The 24,456-nt window shown below is 34.9% G+C and overlaps 1 protein-coding gene across 6 annotated transcripts in view; it reads left to right on the top strand.

The window, feature by feature from the left end:
- Cnot6l (CCR4-NOT transcription complex subunit 6 like) overlaps positions 1 to 24,456 on the top strand; it is an 84,596-nt gene that overhangs the window by 33,827 nt on the left and 26,313 nt on the right. For all 6 annotated transcript variants that reach the window (XM_027387677.2, XM_027387680.2, XM_027387676.2 and 3 more), the window contains 3 exons: positions 14,490 to 14,579; positions 19,472 to 19,540; positions 22,976 to 23,133. In XM_027387677.2, the coding sequence (XP_027243478.1) occupies positions 14,490 to 14,579; positions 19,472 to 19,540; positions 22,976 to 23,133 (317 nt within the window). The remainder of the gene's footprint in view (positions 1 to 14,489; positions 14,580 to 19,471; positions 19,541 to 22,975; positions 23,134 to 24,456) is intronic.

Here is a 24,456-nt window from a genome sequence, read left to right as displayed (position 1 = left end):
TTCCCAGTGGGTTTTTTGTTGTTAGTTTCATTTCTTCTATTTTTCAAAATGGGATTCTTTATATAGTTCTGGCTGTCCTAAAACTCACTCTTAGACCAGGCTGGCTTCAAAGTCACAGAGATTGCCTTCCTTGCCTCCTGAGTGTTGGGATTAAAGGTATGCAACACCAGCGCCTGGCTTTAGAAGTTTCATTTCTACTTTGATAGTCCTTCACATAATTTATCAGACACCTTTACCAAAATGATACCATGTTTCTGATTTAAAAAAAAACTTTAACATTTCCATTCCAGTGATAACCCAACTTTGAACATATATGATGTATATACTGCTGAGTTTAATTTGATAATGTCTATTAAGAACTGTGATGGTAGAGCCCAGCATAGTGGCACACACCTTTAATCCTAGCACTCAGGAGGCAGGCCGATCTCCATTGGAGACAGAGTGTATTTTCATGTGTAGTGGCTGACATAATGCAATTGAGTAATCCTGGCTAGGGTTCAGTATGTTTCAAGCAAGTAGCAAATACTGTAGCATACTGCATAAAGCTAGTTATGTTTTACCTGGAGAAAAGTTACATGGTAATTACACTGTGGTTGCTTTGACCTATTTAGTTGCCTACATAAGCAGCTACAGAAACTTCTTGTAGAAACAGATAAAGCTCTAAATAATGGTTGTATACTATGAAAGCATAGGACTTTGCTCCCAAAAAAACTTTCTAAGGATTTTTTTTCTGTAATTTTGAGAATAAAGTTGACCTTGTTCTTTTCATTATTCTTATTTAAGGGTAAGGTGGTTTATGTCTTTAATTTCCCAGTACTTGAGAGACAGAAGCAGGATGGTGTCTGTAAGTTCTAAGCCCGCCTGGTCTATGTAGCAAATCCAGGCCAGTCAAGGATATATAGTGAGACTCTGTTTCATAAAAATAGCAGCAGCAACAATAACAAATAAACCAAATAACAGTAAAGAAAAACCATTGGATAAATACTGTATTTTTTCATGTAAATTGGAATATGATGAGTGAATTTGTTCTGGAAAGTTCAGTAGAATTATTTCTGTAAAATTATCCTTATTTGCTTATGTTCTTTTGGAAAATATTTTTTCAATATATTTTTAGTTATAATGATTATTTGGGAATTAAAAAAATTAATTATTTGTGCCTGTGTATACGTTTATACTTATGAATGCAGTGCCCAGGGGAGCCAAAAGAGGTACTGAATCCTTTGCATCCATTGGTGGTTGTGAGTAGCCCATTTCAGGTACTAGGTCCTCTCCAAGAGTAGTATATGCACTTAACAGCTGAGCCATCTCTCCAACATTATGATTGAGAATTTCTAATAGCCAGTGATTCAGTTTTATTAGGTTGTACTAGTTCTACAGAGTGGAACCAAACTGAACTTGAACTTTAAATTGTCCTGCCTTGTCTATTGCACGTGGTTATTTAACAGTGCTACCACATCCACCTAATTTTTTTAAAAATGTACTTGCATATTGAATAAAAAGAGAAAAAGGAGAAAAAGTATTCCTTTTAAGTGTCTGTAATCTTGATATTTTTTTAGAGTTTATTGTGCCTACATTACCCATCATTTTAAGCAGTTTTTAAGTTTTTTTCTATCTTAAGTTGTATCATTCACATTTAGGCTTTTATTTTCAAATAAACATTTACGGCTATATATTGTCTTATTTTGCCTTTTGTTGCATATTGTATCTGTGATTGGAAATATTTTCTTTTGAAATAATGTCTGACTAGATATTAATTGCTATTAGATTAATAGTTTGTAAATCTTGTTTTGTAGGCCTCTTTACTGTATGTCTTTGTAAAGATGTAATCTCAGTTTTTGTATTTGAGGTTGTATACCAAAAGTCTTTACACTAGTATCCCAAAGCAATTACCCTTTATTTTCTTATACTATCATAGTTGTGTATGGTAAGTCCTTTATTCATTTTAAATTGATTTTTCTGACTGGTGAAAGATAGGAATCTAGTCTCATTCTGAGTCAGTTTTGTTGCTTGATGAGTTTATTATGCTTGGGTTTTATGTGTTCAGGGTTGCTTTTTTGTTTGTTTGTTTTGCATATAGCAGTTCATAATAGTTCCTAATGATGATTGTTCATTTCTGTGGTATCAGTTGTAACACCACCTTTTTCATCTTTTTTCATTTACTGAGATTTTCTATTTCTTTAATTCACATAAAGTTTTATTTATATTTTAAAGCATCTATTTTTTTATTATTTTTAAATTATAATTTTTAAGAAATCTCATCTCTCTTTCAATCCACTAAGTTTAAGTTCTGTTTTTTTTCTTTTCTAGTTCATCAATAGGTTGCTGATGTAAAATATTTTTACTTTTTCAATATCAATATTTAAGAATACTTTTGCTGTATCACCTACGTTTTGGTAATGTTGTGTTTATATTTTCATTTGTTTCAAGAAGTTCTTAAATTCTTAAGTTCTTGAAACTAGAAGGTTTGGATGACATGTTATTTAATTTTTATATATTCATATAATTCCTGTAGTTCTTCCTGTAAGAAACTTCATGTGGTCAGAGAAAATATGCAGTTTTGCATTTTTCAGATTTTTTGAGAAGTGTTTTGGACCTGATACATTATAGGCTGTTCTGATGGATGTTCTGTGTGCTGATGAGCAGAGTGTATATTCTGCACTAGAGTGAAACGTCCTATAAATGTCTGTGTACAGTATACTTGAACTCTTATGTATCTGTCGTCTCTCTGACTGTTCTGTCCTTTGGTAAACATGGGATATCAAAGTTTGATGTTGGATGTACATGTATTTTACAAGTATTGCATACATATTCTTGATCTTTTTGTATAACGGTCTTGTTTTCTTTTCTATTTTTTTTTTTTTTTTACTTAAATTCTATTGTAAATATAGCTCCTGGGCTCTATTTCCATGGAATATCAGTTCTCACCCTCCAATACTTTCATTAAAAAAAAAAAAAGATTTACTTTTGACAGTTTTCATACATGTGTACAATTGATTATATCTGCCCTCGGCTCCCCTCTCCCTCTCTCCCTAGACTTAATGTGACCTCCTACATTCATGTCCTGTCCCTTTCTTTTGGGATGGGGATCCACTGAATCCAATTAGTGCCTACTTGCTAGAATGCAGACTGTTGTTGGCTTGATTTTGTGCAGGTCTTACGTAGGTAACCACAGTTACACTGAGTTCCTGAATGTAACAACCATGTCATGTTCAGATGACAGCATTTCACTGCACTCCACCCTTTCTTCCAGCTGTTACTTTCTTTCTGTCCTCAATTCTGTATTGCTGAACCTTGGGCATCAGAGGGTTGATGTTGATGTCCCATTTAAGCCTGAGCACTCAAAAGTCATGTGTTAGCCCTTTGACTAGTTATGAGTCTGTATAACAAACCATTGCCCACCGCATGTAGAGCATTTCTGCTGAAGCTGCAAGCAGCACTAATATATGAGCATAAACAAAAATACAGAGAGGGCAGTTTGATAAAATGTCCACTTTACAAAGCAACAGTAATATTTGGCCAAGGTTTACAGTACCTGGCATGAATTTCCTCCTGTATAGCCGACCTCAGATCCAATCAGAGAGCAGTTGGTTATCCCATAATCTTCATGTTTCTATTGCACCAGTGGGCACATTTTGCCTGGCAAGTAGGTATTATAGCATTCTGGTTACACTGTTGAGTAATACCATTAATGACTTTTCTCCTCTAGTGGCCTGAATATCATCTTCCAGCACTCTGAATACCAGCCACTAGGGAGAGTGTTTTCAGGCCAGTTCCGGCTTGATTTCTTTGTTCTGCAAACAAAATGTTTTGTGTTATGCCTCTAGTTATGGTGGCAACCAAAAGCAGTGGCATTAGCTTGTGTTGTTTTGGGGCCTCTAGCCCCGCTACAACAGTTTATCCCATGCCTGGCACTGGGGTTTTACTTAAATAATCGTATCTTCTGGGAGAAGCATTGTTCACCCAAGCAGTACCTGTGTTCAAACTTTTCTTTTGAATTTTTTAATTAGCTTAAAAAGTAGTGGATTTCCATAAGGGCTTTCCATACAACCTTAGTTTTGCTTAACCCACCTCTTAGCACCCCTTCCCTGTCCTCTTTCCCTATCCCCGCTTTCTAGCTTCCTGACCATTACAGACACTTCAGTTTAGATATACACACAACTAATATGCATATATGAGAAGGAACATGTGGCCTTGGTTTTGCTGGACCTGGGTTATCTCACTTCCTAAGTATTCCAGTTCCAAACATTTCCCTGCAAATTTTATAATTTCATTTTTCTTTACAGCTGAATAAAATTCCATCATGTATATGTTCCATATTTTCGTTAGCCAATCATCAGTTAATGGGCATTTATTAACTAGCTGTTGTGGACTAGGGCAACAATGAACACAGATGAGGATGTATTTCTGAAAGAGCATATGGAGTCCTTTGGGTATGTACTCAGGAGTGGTGTATCTTGGTCATATTATAGATCTTTTTTTCAGCTTTTGAGAAATCACTGATTTCCATAGTGTTTACACAAGTTTACAGTCTCACTAACAATAAGGATTCCTCTTCCCCACATTCCTGCCAGCATTTGTTTTATTGACCGTAGCCATATGACTTTGAGATGGACTCTCAAAGTAGTTTTAATTTACATTTTCCTGCTCTCTGGTAATGTTGAACACTTAAAAATGTTTGTCAATCATTTGTATTTTTTTTTCTTTAAGAACTCTTGTTTAATTGCACGGTCTGTTTTTTTAAATTAGTTTTTTCACATTAACTGCTTGAATTCTTTGTATATTCTAAATGCTAATCCCCTGTTGGATATATAATACATAGCTGGCAAAAATTTTCTCATTCTGAGGCTATTTTTTCACTTGATTGACAGTTTCATTTGCTGTACAGTGATTTTTAATTTTATGAGCTCTGGTTTATTGATTATTCCTGAGCGACTGGAGTCCTATTCAGGAAGTTCTTACCTATACCTATATCTTGACGTGTACTCCCTACTTTTTTTTCTAGCAGTTTCAGAGACCATTAATAATCACAATTAATCTTAAAAGGTATGTATTGATTCCTGTTACTTTGTTGATTTTGTAGTGTTTGGTTTTTTTACCCCTTTTCTTCTCTTGCTTAACTGTTACTCCAGTGTTATTTATTTCCTATGGCGTCATAAATTTTTCTCTTCAATCTGAGGGATTCCTTTAAGTGTTTTCTGTAGAGCTGGCTTAGTAATCAAAATTTCCTTTAACCTTTATTATTATTATTATTGCATAAAGTTTTAATTTTTCCTCAATTATGAAAGATAGCTATATTAGTATACCTGTATTAATCTGGGTTGGCAGTTGTCTTTCAGAACTTGAGATACATCTGTCCAGGCCATCTGGATTATAAATTTTCAGTTGAGTAATCTGCTTTCATTTTGATGGACCTGTGTGAGACTTGGATTTCTCTTTTACTGTTTTCAAACTTTGTTTTGTATGTTTAGTGTTTTAGTTAAAATCAAGGGAATTTTCTTTTCTGCTTTTTTTTTTTTTCTTCCTTGATTGGTATCCAAAATGTCTCCTTTTGAATTGATACTTTTTTTCCTAATTCTGGGGCATTTTCCATCATGATTTCTTTAACAATATTTCTTGTGCCTTTAAGAGTCTTCTTTTCTATATTCATTCACTGTAGATACGGTCTTTTCAGAGTATTACCATGTAATTCCCATAGGTATCTTTATCCTTGTTTGATTATTCTAGTTCCTTGGTCTTCTCTCTCTCTCTTTTCCTAAACATTATTTAAAAAATGTTTTCTGTGCCTTTAGAATGAACTGTTTTCTTTCCTCTGTGTCTACTATGCCTAGATATGGTCATTTCAGAATTTCATGTATGTCTTAGTCCCACTGGTATCTCTCGTACTGGTCTAGCTTTGTCCCTGCCTTGATCTAGTTCTTCTACTTTTCTTTTTTTTATCTTTCATATATATTTTTAAATTTAAATTCTTTAATTACTACTCATACTTACATATCCATCCCCCCCATTCCCTTACTCTCCCATCCTCCCATGTTCCTCACCAACCCCTCCCAACCTATCCCCTAACTCCTCCCCAGGGATAATAAGGCCTCCCACCAGGGACCTTCAAAGTCTGTCAAATTGTTTGGGGGAGGGCCTAGGCCCTCCTTGCTGTATCTGGGCTGCAATAGTATCCCTCCATAGGGAATGGGCTCCCTAAGTCCATTGTGCTGTAGGGATAAAGACTGGCTCTACTGTTAGAGGTCCCATAGACTGTCTTGGCCTCTGATCTGTGCCGTTGGTTGAGACCATTCAAGAACTTTTTATTTGACTTAGTGTGTTGTAGTATCCAGCATTTCAACTTGTTATTTTTTTTTTCTTTTTTTTTCTTTTTGGAGACAGGGTTTCTCTGTGTAGCTTTGAAACCTATCCTGGCACTCGCTCTGGAGACCAGGCTGGCCTCGAACTCACAGAGATCCACCTGCCTCTGCCTCCCGAGTGCTGGGATTAAAGGCATGCACCACCAATGCCCGGCCTCTTTTTTTTTTTTCTATCTGCTAAATTATTTTGTATCTCATGCTGTTTTATTCCCTTGTGTTCTCAATCAGTAACTTATTTCATCTTTGGTTTTTTTAAACACACATAACAATCCTATTGAGGTCTCTGAATTTTCATCTCACTTACTATCACTAGATGGCAGTACTGTAGGATCAGTGATTTCAAGAAGTTATGTTTTCCCTTTTATTTATGCATCTGGCATTGCTTTGCCTGATTTTGTTTTCATTCTTTCAGTTGAAGTATTCATAGTATTCATGTGGAACTTGAATGTGGTGAGTGTGTTTAGTTCCTCAGTCCAGGTTCTTGGGGTGCCTGGTGTAAACTCTGTATGGGAGTAACTGCTAGAGCAGCCACAGCTTCTTGAATACCACCATACAGGTGTTACATTAGTCAATAGCAATAGCTGCATTTGACTTCAGTAGCTATTGGAGGATGAACAACTAAGGATGGTATAGAGAATTCTCATATTTTTAGTTAATAAAATACGGAGTTGGAGAGAAGTAGGATGGCTATGTATTAAATAAAACAAAACAAAATTGAGGTGGGTAAAATAGCTTGGGTGTAAGGGAGTATACTGTTAGGGTCCACAGATTTTGAGATTGTTAAAGCCATGGAAGATAAAAAAAAAAAAAAAAAAGAGGAGCTAAGGATGAGAGAAAGAAGAAAAGATGTAGGAATAAGAAGAAAAGTATGCAAGATGTGGCTGAAGCTTATAGTAAAGTAAGTGAGTAGAGAAATATAAAAAAGTCCTAATACCTAACTGACCAATCACAAGCAAAACTATCACAAGTCATACATGCAAGAGTAGGAATTAAATAATTGTAGAAAGTAAGAATAAGTTGCTGGCTCAGTTCTGATGAGTTGAGAGGTGAAGTACTCAGATGGCTCTGGATTGAGCAATTTCCACATAGTACTGTGTGCACGAGTGGAGACATGATGCCCACTTGAAATGTATTTGTATGGTGAGTTTCTTGTAGGAATTTCAGCTAGTAAGCCAACTGAGTGTGTATCCATACCACCTTACTTTTCTTGCCTCTTTTGAACATTCTTTTTATATTAGTTTTTCATGGTTTTGCTAGAATTTAGTTTTACATCTCTTGCATTTTGTTATCCGACTTGGAATTTGGTAAGCTTGACGGATATGTATACTAATGGTTTTCATCAAATTTGAGATGGTTTTGGCCACTAGTTCTTTAACTCCTATCGTGTTGCTAATCTTCATGGTATCTATCTCAGATGTCTTTCATCATTACTTTTTCTTTTGTTTTTTTATGTTGTGTAGTCTCATACATCTTTACCTTTGGCCCTTTGTTCGTAGATGTCAAGATCGTTGTTGAGCTGTTCTATAATTTTGCTGTTGTTGTTCATTCTTTTCTTGTATTTTTAGTTCTATAGTTTTTTTTTTAAACATATATTTTTCAGGTGGTAAAAAGAGATCCATTTGAAACTATCATTTGAAACAATATTTGATTTTGAGACAGTTTCTCATTGTTTAACTCATGATGCCCCTGAGCTTGTAATCCTCCTGTCTCAGCCTCCTAAATCCGGGGATTACATGCCTGGCTTTTTAAATTCTTTAGACAATTTTTAAGGCTCATTACTCTTACAGCTGGTTCTCTACTTATGAGGAATTACATCATAGTAAATCCATTGTAATTGGAAAGTGTATTTACTACACTGAACTCAGCCATTGTACACTATGCTCTTGTGACTTCCTGGAAACTGCAACTTGTTACAGCTGCCTATCATCCCAAGATAGCTTACAATTGAAATATGGTTTCTTCTAAACACATACTGCTTTTGAACTGTCCTAAAGCTTAACAGTTGTTAAGTTGAACCCTTAAGGTCAGACTCTTGATATATATTATAAGTAACTGATGGACAATTTTCTTTTCCTTTGTAAATTCATTATCTGTTACTTTCTTCTCTCTTAGCTTGGCTCATAATGTATTATTTCTTTGTATCTTTTATAGATTTTTTTTTTGGAGGGGGTTAGAACTGGACCTTTAAGTAAACATGACAGTTCAGAAATCAGAATTTTACCTTGTACTCCAATTATGTGTTAGTGTTACAATTTTTCTTTTCACTTAGTGAATTTTCAGAAGTAATTTTGTATTGTGGTCACTGAAGTGTTTACTCAGGGTCTGAGATTTTCTTTAAATTGCTTGGAGCCAATAAATCTTCTGGCTTTGCTTTGTGATTCTGTTTGGACCACAGTTTATTACTAAGCTGGAACTTTACAACTGTCTGATAGATTTGTCTCCTGCCTGGACATAGTTTCAGGGTCAAGGTGTAACACGAAAAATAAAAACCCAGATACTGATACTGGGGTTCAAGCTGAAAATCAGAAAAGCAAAGCAGCCGGCTACTAGCTCTTGCTTCTAATTCAGTCCAAAAGGGGGTGATTCTGTCTCCACGCTCTCCACCAAGCCTCAGACTGCTTCCTCTCCTAACTGTGGCTGGAGACTAAATCTCAGAATATGGCCTGTGACACTGGACTCCTTTTATATGCTACTCTAGAGCTGGGATTAAAGGTGTGAACTCTAATTCTCTTTTAGACTGATTCACCCTAATGTAGCCCTGGGTGGCCTTGAACTCATAGATATCCACCTGCCTTTATCTCCTGAGTCCTGGTATTAAAAGCGTGTGCCACCACCACTCAGATCCTATGGCTTTGACTAGCTTTGCATTTTGATCCTCATTGGCTTTATTAGATCATAAACAATATCACCATATTAGTGGTGAAACTTGAGCTGGTTTTCAGTCTTCCTGTATATAGCCCTTTGCATGTGATGGTCTTTTAAACTGCAGGAACTATCAGAGCTTTTCAAACCCCCAAAAATCTAATTCTCAAGATTTTCATTTGTTTAGCCTATGTTTATTCAACCTCCACCATCTCCCCCACTCCCACAAAGTTAAACTTTGCCAGTAATTGGCCATTAATAATTTTCTACACTCTTATTACGCTCTTACTAGAGCATGTAGGGAGTGTAGGGAGGAGATCCTTCAACTATGGACAGCAGTCAGAAAATAACCATGCAGACCAGATAATGACTAGTATTTTATGAGGTAAAGCTGAAAGAGCTCCATCTGGGCTGCTCTGGGAGTGTGGGATCAGAAATAAAAACTTCAAACATCAGCCGGTCATTGGTGGCACATGCCTTTAATCCCAGCACTCAGGAGGCAGAGGCCAGCCAGCCTGGTCTACGAAGTGAGTTTCAGGACAATCTCCAAAGCAATACAGAGAAACCCTGTCTCAAAAAGCAAAACAAAAAACTTCAAACATTTTTCTTCATCAAATTTTTTTCCCCTTAAATGAATTCTCTCTGGGTGCTGGAGCCATTTAGTTATTTTTTTTTATTTTTTTCAAAATCTCAGAGTAATGTATTGCTTAAGGACAGGAGTATATTCTTTAAAATAAGCTTTTAGCCAACTTCATCTTTGTGTGACTATCATAGAATGTATGGTAAGGTTAGGAACCCTATCTCATCTTTTATTGTAGTGCAAGAATATGGTAAATATGAGATGGTAAAGTTGATGTGATGTAACAGGCATGTATTTTACAATATACTTTTTTAAAAATGTGTAGGAGTAATATATTCTAGTATAATGTAATCTGTGAACAAGTAATAGTTTTTATTGTCATTAAATATTGTATTCTCTACATAATTATATATCCTATAATCCTATGCAGCTGGCAGCACTGACTTGCTTAACACCAACATCACTACAAATACATAAATAATGAATACATCATGCTTTGATGATAGGCAGTAATGTTGCATGGTGATAAAATGTTTTCAGCTCCATTGTAATTTTAGGGCACCATTATCACATATGTCATTGCTTATTGAATGTCATTATGGAGCACATAACTAATTTGTTAATCTTGCATCCAGATAGAATAAGACAGTTGATTCTGAGCCATATATGAATGTTCAGGTTGTCATGAGCATGTTCCATGTGCAGAAGATCATATGAACTGACAAGTTATAAAACAAAAGGAAGCCATAAATCAATATATTTACCAAATACATTGATAGAGGACCATCAGCTAAGTGAGGTGATATCTTATTCTTAACTTTTGGGCTAGTGGAAGATGATAGTCTACTTGTAATTGTTAATCCCAAAAGTTTTACTTAATAGTCACAACCATATTAGGTCTAATAGAGAGGTTGACAATTAATAACTCTGAAAGGGGATTAAAAATAGCCTAGGATAATTTTCTCTCTCAGTTTGTAACACTCTGTCTTCTTAATCATACGTTAATCAATCTTCTGAATCTTCAGCATAGATGTAGCCATTTTACAGGTCTTAGGTGATAGTAGAACCACTTTAATTTTTATCAGTTTTATTGTTTCTTTTATGGAGTGGCAGATTTGAAGACCCTTGCTCTGCCACTTTTGATTACTTTTAAAATCTATTTCTTGAATGAGTGCTTATAATTTCTGTCCTTAAAGGAATTTATTCATTTCTCAAAAGCAGTTTCCCACTTTTTTTTCCCTTGCTTCCAGCCAGGTTGTTTTTTGGTTTTGTTTTCCCCCTGGTTTTGTCTGATGCTACATAAATATTTAGGTAAAGTTGTAAAGCTCTTTTACATCCTTTTTGGGGGGAGAGTTCACTTTTTTTCTGTTGATAAATGAAAAGTAGTTGTAGCACAAGTAATAAAAACCCAGAGACAGATATTGGGGTTAAAGCTGAAGATCAGAAAAGCAAAGTGGTCTGCCACTGGAAAGTTCTCACCTCTACCAAGGCAGGGAAGATCCTGTCCTCAGAGTGACTGCAGACTGCAATGCTCTCCACCAAAACCTCAGACTGCACTGAGATTTCACTGAGATCCTGCCTTGTATTCCCTCTAGTGCTGGTGTTAAAGGCATGAGCTGTTTCTCTTTTAGACTGATTTCACTCTCATGTAACTCAAGGTAGCCTTGAACTCACAGAGATCCATCTGCTTCTATCTCCTGAGTGCTGGGATTAAAGGGGACCTTCATTGCCAGTCCTCTATGGCTAACTAGTGGCTTTGGTGTGTGGCTTATCTAGTGGCTTAAGTGTGGTGTTAACTACTGACTTAGCTCTGCATTCTGATCTTCAGGCAAGCTTTGTTTGTTAGATTACAAACAATATATCACTACAAATAATGTAGCAGCTTTTTTGGACTGCCACCCCACAAATCACTACACAGAAACTTATTATGAAAGCTTGTCTTAGAGCTTAGACTTGTCTCACTACCTCTTATAACTTAAATTAACCCATTTGTATTAATCTGTTTGACTCATGGCTTTTTACCTCTCTTCTGTCTTGCATCTCCTTTTTTCCTCTCTGTGTCCTTCTGGTGTGTCTCTCCCACACCTAGATTCATCTCCTCTTCCTCTTCTTTCTGCTCAGAAGTCCCACCTCTACATCCTTCCTAGCTATTGGCTATTTAAGTTTTTACTAAAAAAAAATCATAGTGACACATCTTCACACTGCATAAAAGAATATTCTACAACAATGAAGAAGATAGGAAATCTTGGGAAATATTTTGTTGTTTTTTGGCTTTTCAAAGATGCCACCATTGTTATATTCTGGTGTATTTGATCCTTTTATCCAGTCTATTTTAAATGTTTCTCTTTGTCATTGTCATAGTCTAGTGTGCATTTTGTTAGTGATATCCTTTAGTAAGCTTCTTTGTATATATTGTGCATCGTGCATCAACTTACTCATTAATTTTTTTCTTAAGTATGCAAAGTTAAGGGTTTGATTACACTGCTTTCATCTATACATATTTTTACTTTGTTCTTATTTAATCTTCCTCTTCCATAGTCCTTCTCCTGTACTTCTGGGTTCTATTGCTGGACTTTTACTTCTTTTACATAAAATGTGGACCCTCCCTTTTATGTCAGTTTTTAAAAACTGGCTTTCAATGCTTTATATATATATATATTTTTTTTTTCTATTTATAGATTGGCTACCCTCCTGTCTTTCTGTATAGGGTTAAGTTTATTTATTGCTTTCTTTATTTGTTGTATCAAAGGCTAGAACTGCTTCAAACGTCCTTATCTTGTCTCTTCTGTTTTTGTGTTTGCCCAGACTCATTGAAGCAAGGGTCTGAGGCCCAAGGCCCTTTCAGCAGCAGTCTTCTGTTACTATGAAGGCACACTGTTGTGTAGTTATAATATGAAGGGAAAAGAAGCTTGTCAGTTGGTACCAGGATTAAGGTCCTCAATTGAATATTTTCCTGACATTATTGAAAACTAGAGGGGACCATGTGGCATGTATTTTTACTTCTTCCAGGTCTGTGAAGCCTTCATAAAAATATGATGTGGAGAAAATAGATTTTAGGACCAGGCAGGATTTGTAAAGGACATATTCAGCAGTAGTTTTGGACTACCAGTTATTGGTTGTAAAGATATTATACATTTTGGAGCAGAAACCGTAGTTCTAATCACTTTTTCTAGAACTCTAATGTATAAGCTCTCTTATTTTAAATTTTATCTTTATTTAATATTCAGAATTTTGAGACCCATTCATGCTTTTTTAAGTAATTTTCTTGAGTCTATTTCCCCTCTTTACTGAGTTTTCTTTTCAGTATGTTTGCCAAAGTTTTCCTCCTGTGGTACTTAAGTTATAATGACATACTGCAAAGTTACCCTAGTATTTAATAATCCAGCTTGACTGACTATATGCTTGGAAACAGCACTCAGATGAAGGTGCACTGTACACCTCTGAGAACAGCACTCAGATGAAGGTCCAGAGCATTTCCAACACCCTTTTTCCTTTTACCCTTTGACGTTAACTGAAAACTGCCAGACTTACAGCATAGTCACATCATTTTACATTTCAGTAATATATGAAATTTCCAGGAGCTATACATTCTCCTAACATGGTCATTATTTTTTTAAACTGCATTTTGATGGGTAAATGAACTACTGATAGTTTAACAATTTGGAACTCCGGGTCTAGACCTTTGAGTTTTGCTTTTCTGGGTCTGAATGCTAGATAATTGTATGTTTATGTAATCAATTCATATGTACAATCTTTTACAGATACCTTGTGTTTTGATACATCTCTTCTTAATACTCAAGACATTTTTTTCGTCACAACAAAATTTTCCTTCTACTTTTCGATTAAGTTATCTTGGCAACAGATTTTCTTCTTGTTTGAAATATTTGCATTTTCCTTGTGTAATATGTTAATACAAATATTCAAAGGAGACCTCTTATTTAGAACAATTTGTTTTTTATTTTACATTTATCTATTTGTGTGCAAGGGAGGCACATGTTTTGGTCACAGGACAGTACTGTTATGAGTTGATTTTCCTTCTACCATGTGGTTCCTGGGGAGAAAACTCAGGTTATCAGGTTTAGCCGTAAACAGCTTTATCCCAGGTATCTCACAGGCCTGAGACCTCTTTTTATGTTATCATTCATTTCTTTTTTTTTTTTTTAAGATTTTATTTATTTATTATGTATACAACATTCTGCTTCCATGTATATCTGCACACCAGAAGAGGGCACCAGATCTTATAATGGATGGTTGTGAGCCACCATGTGGTTGCTGGGAATTGAACTCAGGACCTCTGGAAGAACAGTCAATGCTTTTAACCTCTGAGCCATCTCTCCAGCCCCCCATTCATTTCTTCTTAAATAGAATTGTTATGTTTTGGTTAGCAGTCTGTCTTTAAAGATAATGTAGACTCTACAGGGTAATTTCAAGATGAGTCTATGTACATGCATGTATGTATTTCTTTTTGACAAGTTCAGATTTTAGGCTCATACACTGCAATCTGCAAAAAAACTCTTTTGAAGTTACTATTTATGGCTATCTAAAGTATTTTCTTAATATTCATTATAATTTCTTTAGATGTGTGTCACTAACAAAACAGTAAAATTCAGTTTAGGAAATAAGTATGTTGTTCCATAATGTATACCCTGAAATTTTAATTGTCATGTTTTTATTTTTGTTTTCTGTTTAAGGCAATCCTTTATCACAGGATATTATGAGCTTATACCAGGACCCAGATGGAACCCGAAAGCTACTGAACTTCATGCTTGACAATCTTGCAGGTAACACTCTCTCTTCCTCCCCTCCCCTCCCCCCCTCCCCTCCCCTCCCCTCCCTCCCCCTCTCCTCCCCTCCCTCCCTCCCCTCCCTCCCCTCCCCTCTCCCTCCCCTCCTCCCTCCTTCTCTTCTCTCTCTCTCTCTCTCTCTCTCTCTCTCTCTCTCTCTCTCTCTCTCTCTCTCTCTCTCCCCCTAGTAATTACAAGGCTATGAACTCAAGATTTTCTAACTCTTAATCACTAAGATAGTTACTACTGACCTGAATTTGGTAAGATGACCTGCAACCCTGTTTACATAGTTTTAATGGAAAAGATTACTATCAATAGTGCCTCAACAAGGTGTTTTTGACTTTATGTAAAAGTTTACCCATAGAATAGTTGTTTTTCACTTTTAGTGTTCAGTAAATTAAATGAGATAATCAATACTTTATTATAAAATTGGCTTTCTGTAGGTAGTTTTTTCCAACTATAAGTTAACCAAAGTATTCTATTCATGTTTAGATAGTCTAGGCTAAGGTATGATGCAGGTTGAGTGTTTAAATGCTCTTTTGATTTAGTCTATGGGTCTAATTAGAACATAGTTTCGTTATAAATAAAGGTTTGTCTGTAGTTGCACTCATTGTACATTTGTAGAAAATTTGCAGGCAGTCTTTAAGAATACCAGAATTACAGGGCAATGAAATGGTTGTATTGCATATGCTAATTTTTCTTACATAAGAAGGCTATTCTGTATATTATATCCTTTTATTGGCTTGCTTAAGCATTCAAAGTGTGGGTATAAGTGTGTACATTATATCTAATTTACATACTGTTTCTTTGAGTAATGAATTTCTAAAATACATATTTTGGTTGTGTGTATGTGTATTGTTTAATGTATATGTGTGGTTCAGGAACATGAGTGTATGGTTATTAATGCCTATGTGTATATGTGCTTGGTGTGCTATCTTTATTACTCTCCTCCTTATTGATTATCTGGAGACAGGATCAATCATTGAACCGGAGCTGGCTTTTTCTGTGTGGCTAGCTGGCCAACAGACTCTTGGGATATGCCTGTCTTCGCCCCCTAGTGCTAGTGTGTACAGATAATGCCCTACTTTTTATGTGGTATTTCAATTATGTGGTATTTCAATTTAGGCCTTCATACTTTTAGAACATGCACTCTTATATATTGAGCCACCTTCTGGTCTGCACACAAAAATAATTATCAAGCTATTTGTCAGTGTCTCACTGGTCCCTCCACAAAAAATTATTTATTTATTTGTTTATTTATTTGACAGGTTTCACTATAGCCTTAGCTGATATAGAGCTCAAAGATCCAATTATTTCCATCTCCCAGATGCTGGAATTAAAGGCCTGAGCTTTTTCTACACCTGACAGAAAGTTTTATTTGTTGTGTGAGGGCGCATGTGTGCTATAGCACACATGTAAAGGTTGGAGGAGGTCATGTGTGCTATAGCACACATATGAAGGTTGGAGGGGGTCATTGTGAAGGTGAGAGGTCAGAGGATAGCTTTCTGTAGTCACTTTTCTGCCCTTTACCCACTGAAGTGTTTCTCCTGCCCCTATATAATTTGTAAGCAGAGCTAAAGAAATTGTGAGTTTCATCATAGAAGTCATTGTTAATATTTCAGCTATACTTTGGTTTTTTTGTTGTTGTTGTTTGTTTGGTTTGGTTTGGCTTGGTTTGGTTTGGTTTTTCGAGACAGGGTTTCTCTGTGGCTTTGGAGGCTGTCCTGGAACTAGCTCTGTAAACCAGGCTGGCCTGGAACTTACAGAAATCGGCCTGCCTTTGACTCTTGAGTGCTGGGATTAAATACGTGCGCCGCCGCCACCACCACCTGGCCCAGCTATACTCTTAAAATGAGCTTTATCATCAAAGATAATATACAGAATGTAAGATTTCTAATAAAAGGAAAAACAGTTCAAGTATGTTTTGCTCAAAGTGACTTGCATTTGAATGATGAAAGGCAAACAAATTAATAAAATTATTTTCAGAATCCTTTTAGTAAGAAATTAAGAATGGTTTGAACCTGTGTGGGTCATACTATGTGCTTGTACAGAGTCTATGAGTTCCTATGTATACCATAGTCCCATTGTGTCTGGAGACCTACAGATAGACGATGTACAGAGAGTAAGAGACTTAAACATTCAGTCCTGAGAGGGGTGTCTTTATCAAATCCCTCTCCTAAGATTCTCAGATCTCTACAGAAGAGGGTCCTCAGTGGAAAAGTTTTAAGAATCAGAGGTGGTGATAATTCCTTTTTTTTTTTTTTTAATTAAAAAAACCAAAAAAAACAATGAAGAGCCATTGTGTATGGAATGGTTTTCAGCCTTTCTGTTCTCCTAGTTTTTAGATAACCTAACAGTATGTTGATAGTAGTATAGCGGACAACTTCCCCTTTGATGTGATTATATTTGAGTCTGTGTATTTGTTTTTATTTTTTGTTAACCATTTTCACAGTGCAGTGATAGGTGCTGAAGTGGTGACTTAGCTGTTGAAAGCACTGGTTGCTCTTCCAGAGGACCCAGGTTCAATTTCCATCACCCACATGGAATCTCACAACTTCCTACAACTGTACTTCCAGGGGATCTGACATCTGTCTTCCATGGCACCAGGCACACATGTAGTGGTGCATAGACATACATGCAAAACACCGCCACACATAAAATCATTTTTTAAAAAATGCAATGTTTGGGATCATATTGAATCTAGAGAATACTTTGCAAGAATTGACATGTGGACAGTACCATGTTTTACTTCATTAATTAGGGCCTTCTAGAATTTTAGCTTTGAATTTTAGGCTTCTGTTCATATTTTCTAACTTTCACTTTTTTATGTTTTTATAGTTTCAATAAAGCTTGGTGTCTTAATGCTTACTGCTGATTTGTGGAATTTACACACACAGTTTTTGATACTCAGTCATATTACTTGACACTTGGTAAAAATATGCCTTGATAGACTATATTTGATAGTTTGAGCTTTTTAAAAAATTCCTTATATATTTTTATTTCAGTTTGTGCAATGTTTATCTGCCAACAATTATTATTTCATTATTTTTCCTGAATGCTTATACATTTTATTTCTTTTTCTTTATAGTATTTGCAAAGACTACCTCGGAAAAAGCTAATTATAAATGGTGATACTGATTATCACTGTCAAATATAATTTTATTAATTTAGAATTACGATACTCATTTTAACTTTTATATAGATAAGCTTTACTGAGTCTGTTTTCTAACTAGTTTTTTTAATTGAGTTGATATTAATTTTTGTTAAATCCTGATACTTGACTGAGATACATTTACTTACTTATTTTTTGTTTTTCAGGACAGGATTTCTCTGTAGTCCTGGCTGTCCTAGAACACACACACTCTGTCTGTCTGTCTGTCTGTCTGTCTGTCTGTCTGTCTGTCTATCTATCTATCTATCTATCTATCTATCTATAGACACACACACACACACACACACACACACACACACACACACACACACACATATCAGGCTGGCATCAAAGTCAGAGATCTGCTTGCCTCTGTCTCCTGAGTGCTGGGATTAAAGGTGTGCGCCACCACTGGACTGAGATACATATTATCCATTGTTCTCTTAATTTTTTATTTAACTTTAGTTGCTTTTAATATTTTGTGCCATATTTGTATTCCCTGGATACAAATCAAGGTCGGCTTAAAAAGTTCTTACTTCTTGAGTATATAGGTTGCTTCTCAGGAAATGGTCCTGTTTCAGGTATAGCACAGCATCATAAATAATTGTCTTCACCTTGGAGGCAGTGCAATTTTAGAAGCCTATATTTCCCTGAAATCCAAGGTGTTTTCAGGTTTAAGGTAAATTATGGAGATCTTTTGGGAACTTTGGGATAGGACATTACTGAAAATTGATAGGACAATACTGAAAATTGATAGTAAAGTACCTCAGCTACTCTTATCTTTGTTTTCCTTGGCTTTGAAGAGGTTAAGCTAGCTGCTCTTGCATTGCATTGACATTATAAAACAGTGGAAGAAAAAATAGTGAAAGCCTCAATAGTAAGTCTAATTTTTTTGTACATCCATTTTCTTTTTTTGTTTTTAAGATTTACCAGAATGTTAAATTTTTCACATAGCTTTGATTTTGCAGATTGGAACAAAAGTAAATCACTATAACATACCTATGTAATTAAAAGATTTTGCTTAAGGCTTTAAATTTAAGACACTTTTCATAAAATCACACATTCAGAAATATCATTAATGAGTTTCTTTTGGTTTTTCAAGACAGGGATTCTCAGTAGTTATAGAGCCTGTCCTGTGTAGACCAGGCTGGCCTGAAAATCTACCTGCCTCTGCTTCCTCAGTGCTGGGATTAAAAGCATGTGCCACCACTGCCCAGCTCATTAATGAGTTTCTTAATGTCCCTTTCTGATACTAGTTTTCTGTTCTCTGCATAGCTCTTTTTAGAAATTTAATTAAATGAGTTTATTTTTTTGTTTGTATTTGATGTGTGTGAGTACTTGAAGAGGACAATTTTCAAAAGATTCCTTTTACCTCACTTGTTTCTGCCACTGGGCAGCATACTCCATGCTAGCTGGGCTTTGAGCTTCTAGCCAATTCTCTGGCCTCCTTCTGTCTTATATGAGTGCTGGGTTACATATGCATAAGGATAAGGCTTTTTACATAAGTTCCAAGGATGGGGATTGAATTTATTCAGGCATGTACCATAGGAACTTTACCTACTAATTGCTTCATGTCTCTTAAATATCTTTTAGTTTTAAAGTCAAGGATTTGATTTTTAAGTCCTTTTGTGGGACATTATAGCCAGATAGTAAATAGATTGATTTGGTATTAGAAACTAAATGATACTGATTTTATAAACATAAAGGATTATTTGATGTTTTCATTTTATGTTTTCAGTTCATCCAGAGCAGCTTCCTCCGAGGCCATGGATTACATTAAAAGAACGAGACCAAATTCTGCCATCAGGTAGGCTTTCCCATCTGTGGCTTTTAAAATAAATACTTGAGATTTGTGATTATTAGGCTTTCATTTTTCACACCAGGGTATAGATAGGTTTCAAAGTATTGATAGACTTTAAAAACCCAACACTAAGATAGTCTTATTGTACAAGTAAACATCTTGTATCTTACATTGGTGCATTGGGCTAGAAAATTTTCCTTGTGCTGCAGCTTTTGAGAGGCATTAGACAATTTAAGAAAAATGAGCAATAATGAACTTTCTTCTGAAAAACTTTGAATTTGTTAGATATTCTTTCTTGAAATGAATAATGTTGATACTTAAATGTTTAAGTTGGCTTAGTGGAAATATCAAGATTACAATTTAAACCATTATGTCTTTGTGCAGACCAGTAATGGTTTAATGTTTTTGTAGGACTTTTTACTGTATGTTAAGGGTTTGTAAATTCTACTTAAAATAAGCTGTGAAGACTAGAGAGAACATCAGTAGTGTTAGGAACATTGCTGCTCTTGAAGAAGACCTGGGTTCAGTTTCTAGTGCCCACAGGGCAGCTCACAGCCATCTATAATTCCAGTTCCAGCATATCTAGTTCTTCCTTCTGGCCTCCTCAGATACTAAGGTTACATGTGAATCACATATATGCAGGAGCTCATGCATACACATAAAATTATTGTTTAAATGCATTTTAAATCACGTCCATTAAGTATTTTCATGATACTTAATTTCATTTCAAAGTTCAACGAAACTTTTTCACTTTCATAGGTTAGACCAGCCGCTACATTTTGAATAATACAAACCCTTCTGTTCTGAGGTGTAGTGGGGTGTGTGTGTGTGTGTGTGTGTCTGTGTCTGTGTGTGTCTGTGTCTGTGTCTGTTTTCTAAGACAGAGTCTCTCTGGTCCATAGGGCTGTCTTGGAACTTGCTATATAGACCAGGCTTATCTCTGAGTCCTGGGATTAAAAGTGTGTCACCACACCTGACCTTTTGCCTTTTATTTTAAGATTCAGAATATTTCAGTGTTATGTGGAATGTGTAACTTCTTCATGGTTCTCTTTGTATTTTAATGATGATGAAAATAATTCTGTGCAATACAGTTTGCTTCTTTCATAGTTACCACACTGTAGAAAAACATCAGTCTGTTAATTACTACAAATAACACTTGTTTTAGCATGATGCATATTAAATAATCTAAGTAAAAGAAACACTTATGTTTTCTAGAATGCCTTGGATTAGGTGGGTTTATTTTATATTGACTTTCTGTAGTGTGATTTTTGTCCTTCCTACTCTAAAACAGCATTTCTTTATGGAAGTCTCTTTTAATTCCTTGGTTAAATATTCATCTTGTGTTAACTGAAATTAAACCAGATGCTGAAATACAAATACTTCATACTTTGTCTTGTATTTGAAATCTAGATTTAAGAAGAAAAAAGACTAACATAGGACATAAACATAGAAGGGTAGGGAGCTGTGTGGTAAGAGGAAGGGAACGTTACAGAAGAGGATGCAGTACAGGGTGGGGCCAGGCAGATGGGGGGTGATTATGAACAAAATATCTGATGTATGAAATTGTCAGAATGAAACCCATTATTTTGTGTGGTGAGCACATACTAACTAAAAATATAAAATGCATTTTATATATTAAAAGTGAACATAATTTGAGCTCTTTAATGAACATAATTTGGAAGAAAAGCTTCTATTTATTGCACAGCTATATTTTTATTAAGAACAAAGACAATACATAGAGCTAAATATTAACTAGTTAGTGAATTCTTAAAGTAATGTATCCTTAGGGCTAGCTGTGATGAAAAGCTAGTAAAGGTTGTTCTTAGTGTGTGTGGTTGATATTCCCTGAGTAGATTCTAAGTATCAACATTGAAAAATACCCCTTCTGCTGAATAGAGAGATGTGTATAATAACTCAGGGTAGTTGTGATTTACAATCACAGAGTTATAATCATTAACTGTAGTAATCAAGACCAGTTAGTAAAAAGTCTTACAGATAGAAATGGAGTATAAGAAAGTTGTAATAGCAGCTTAATTAATTTTCACTTCCATTTAAAACTTGTAAACATGGTATTGATGCAGAGTTTAGTCTTTGTTAGACAAAGTATAACTGCTACACTTGTCTAGGAAAATCTTACTTCACAAAGTTGTGGATATGAGCAATGCCAACAATTATCTGCCTTCTTTTCCACTTCAAAATGGTATTCCAAACCTGGAGAGGCAGAATATGGTAAACTCAGGGTGCTTCACTTCATAATGTAGTGGCTTAGGAATGGTCCTGGATCATTTCCAAAGTAAATACAGAGGGTATAAATAACTCCAACTGAAACTTGGCCTTCAGTATACAAAGTGGCCATGAACCAGATACTTTACTGCCTTTCCTACGATTGAAACTGTATCCAACTTCAACAAAGGTTACTTCATCTTGAATTGCTTACAAATTTATTAATTTGGTGGTTCTCAGCCATGTAGATTTGTTATAACCAAGTGGTATCCCTTTTGAAAATATGCATCCAAGAATCTGTGCTCTGACTTAATAAAGAGTTCTATCCTTGCTATCAGTTTTTGTTGTTGATGTTTGTTTTTTTGTTTGTTTTTTTAACCTCTACAAAGTGATTCTAATGGGTACCCAAGATGGAGAATTATTGAGGAAAATTAGGCCTTTTGTAGTATGCATGTTAATTTGAGTGAATTCAGGATTTTGTTAAATTTTAGTTCCTGTTTCACAGATATTTAGTGGCCAGAAATTATGGGTTTGTAAGCATCCAGGTGATCATTGATGCTGCTGGGCCTTAGCATACTTTGGAGTAGTTAGGGTATCTAGATTATTAGGTTGCTTATAGTTTTTTTTTTTTTTATAAGTAAATCAGAATCTTACAAAATAATTTCAGAAATGAACATTAGATTGGCCAAAAGAATTCTCTTTTTGTCTCATATTAGTGGAAGTAATAATAGAGCCCCAGAATATTAACTGTCAGTATTTTGATAAGAAGTAATGAAATTAGAACCCTTTAAATATAATGAAACTAAAGTTTGCTTTTTCTCTTTTAATTAAACTAAACCCTTTTCTCAGTAAATCACATGCAAACAATACTCTGTTTTTCAAAATTTGAATTTATTACATTTTGAATCTGGATAGTTAAATCCAGACCATTAAGTAAACATTGGTTTAATGTATTTCAGTGAAATAATAAGGTAACACTTCAAGTGAAATTGTCTTTAACTTAAAAGGTGAATGTAAAAGTCATAGATCTTACCTCTGTGAGAAATCCTGCATTCCAAGTGAAACAAAGAAAAATACTTTATCAGAATTTACTTTGGGCATTTTGCCATAATGATATGTGAACTGTATTTGTGTGCTTATGCAGGTATATACTTGATACTTATTAACAAAAAGTTGCCTAATTTCCTCCCTGTTGTCTTTTTTTTTTCTGCTTCTTAGCATCATTCACGGTTATGTGTTACAATGTGTTATGTGATAAATACGCTACCCGGCAGCTATATGGCTATTGCCCGTCCTGGGCATTAAACTGGGAATACAGGAAAAAGGGAATTATGGAAGAAATTGTTAACTGGGACGCAGATATCATTAGTCTTCAGGTAACACTATAGAAATTAAATTGTGTTTAACTTTAACTTAAAGGTGAACTAAAAATAATAGAAGATACTTTCACTGGGAGATAGCCTGTGTTCAAAGCAAAACTCAAAATGAATAATTCATTTCCTTTAAAAGAAAAGGATAATTTTAATGCAAATTAAAAAGAGATTCCCACAGTGTAACTATATTGCTGACCGAGGACACACATGCACATTTGCTATTTTCTGAAATTAATCTTGCCTATTACCCATCTTAACAAGTCCCCTATGAACAATTTATGGGAATTACTGATAGAGAAAATTGCAAAAAGATTACTAGTTTTTCAGGAATATAAGTTTTACTTAGAGTTGAGGTCAGAATAAAGTTTTCCCAACGATGTTCCTTAAACATTTAAAAAACTAACAGTGAATTATAAATTTTACTTACTTTATATATAAACTATGTTTAAAATTTAGACTTAACCTAATTTTCTTTTTTGTCCAGTACATTTATACAGATCTATATTAGTAAATTTTTTATATCTATTTGATTTCTCAAAAATAATTTAAAAATCCCTTTCAGTTCCTTTGAAGACTTGGTAAGGGTTCAGATCTCTTGGTAGGTGGACCACTTTGAAGAACAATGCAGTTGTACAAATTACATAGCCTTGAATTGGAGAGGAAGGCTTTAAACTCTACTACTTAATAACACTGTATTTATTGCATTTAACTGAAGAAGAAATATATATTCTTTTGAAATTTAAAATACTTTTCAATAATTTAACTAGTAATTAGCCCAAAATATTTGACTAGACTTTTAGTAACTTTATTAATTTCAAAGCATAGTAAATGTTCTCAAATTTTTAAACTGACAAATAATTACATTTATTAAATATGACATGGTATTCTAATATATCTGTACAGTGTGGAATGGCTAAGTCAAGCTTGTTCATTGCCACCACCTCAAATAGTTGCCATTTCCTAAAGATGCTTTAAAATTATTGTGTTATTTTACACATTTTCACTATATCCTGGGAAGAAAACTGATGACTTGCTTTTTGTTTTTTTGTTTTTAGATACATAGTAGGCCATAGTCATGGATACATAATGAGACCTTTTCTGAAAAAGGAAAAACAAGGAAACAATTTTTATAAATGAAACAGTTTGGTAGTTTTGTTTTGATTTTTTTTTTGTTTTGTTTTGTGTTTTACATTACCTGAAACATTACAAAAAATCTTTAAATGTTCTTATTAAATAGTAAGGAAAACCAGAATTGGGAGAAAAGAAAGCAAATGAAGTTAGGATGTGGTTCACTGTCTAGCTTTATTTTAGTATTCATAGCAGTAA

Source organism: Cricetulus griseus (assembly GCF_003668045.3).
Source record: "Cricetulus griseus strain 17A/GY chromosome 1 unlocalized genomic scaffold, alternate assembly CriGri-PICRH-1.0 chr1_1, whole genome shotgun sequence".
Classification (NCBI taxonomy): Eukaryota; Metazoa; Chordata; class Mammalia; order Rodentia; family Cricetidae; genus Cricetulus; species Cricetulus griseus.
The sequence above is the reverse complement of the archived record's forward strand: the minus strand, read 5'-3'. Positions and strand labels throughout refer to the sequence as shown.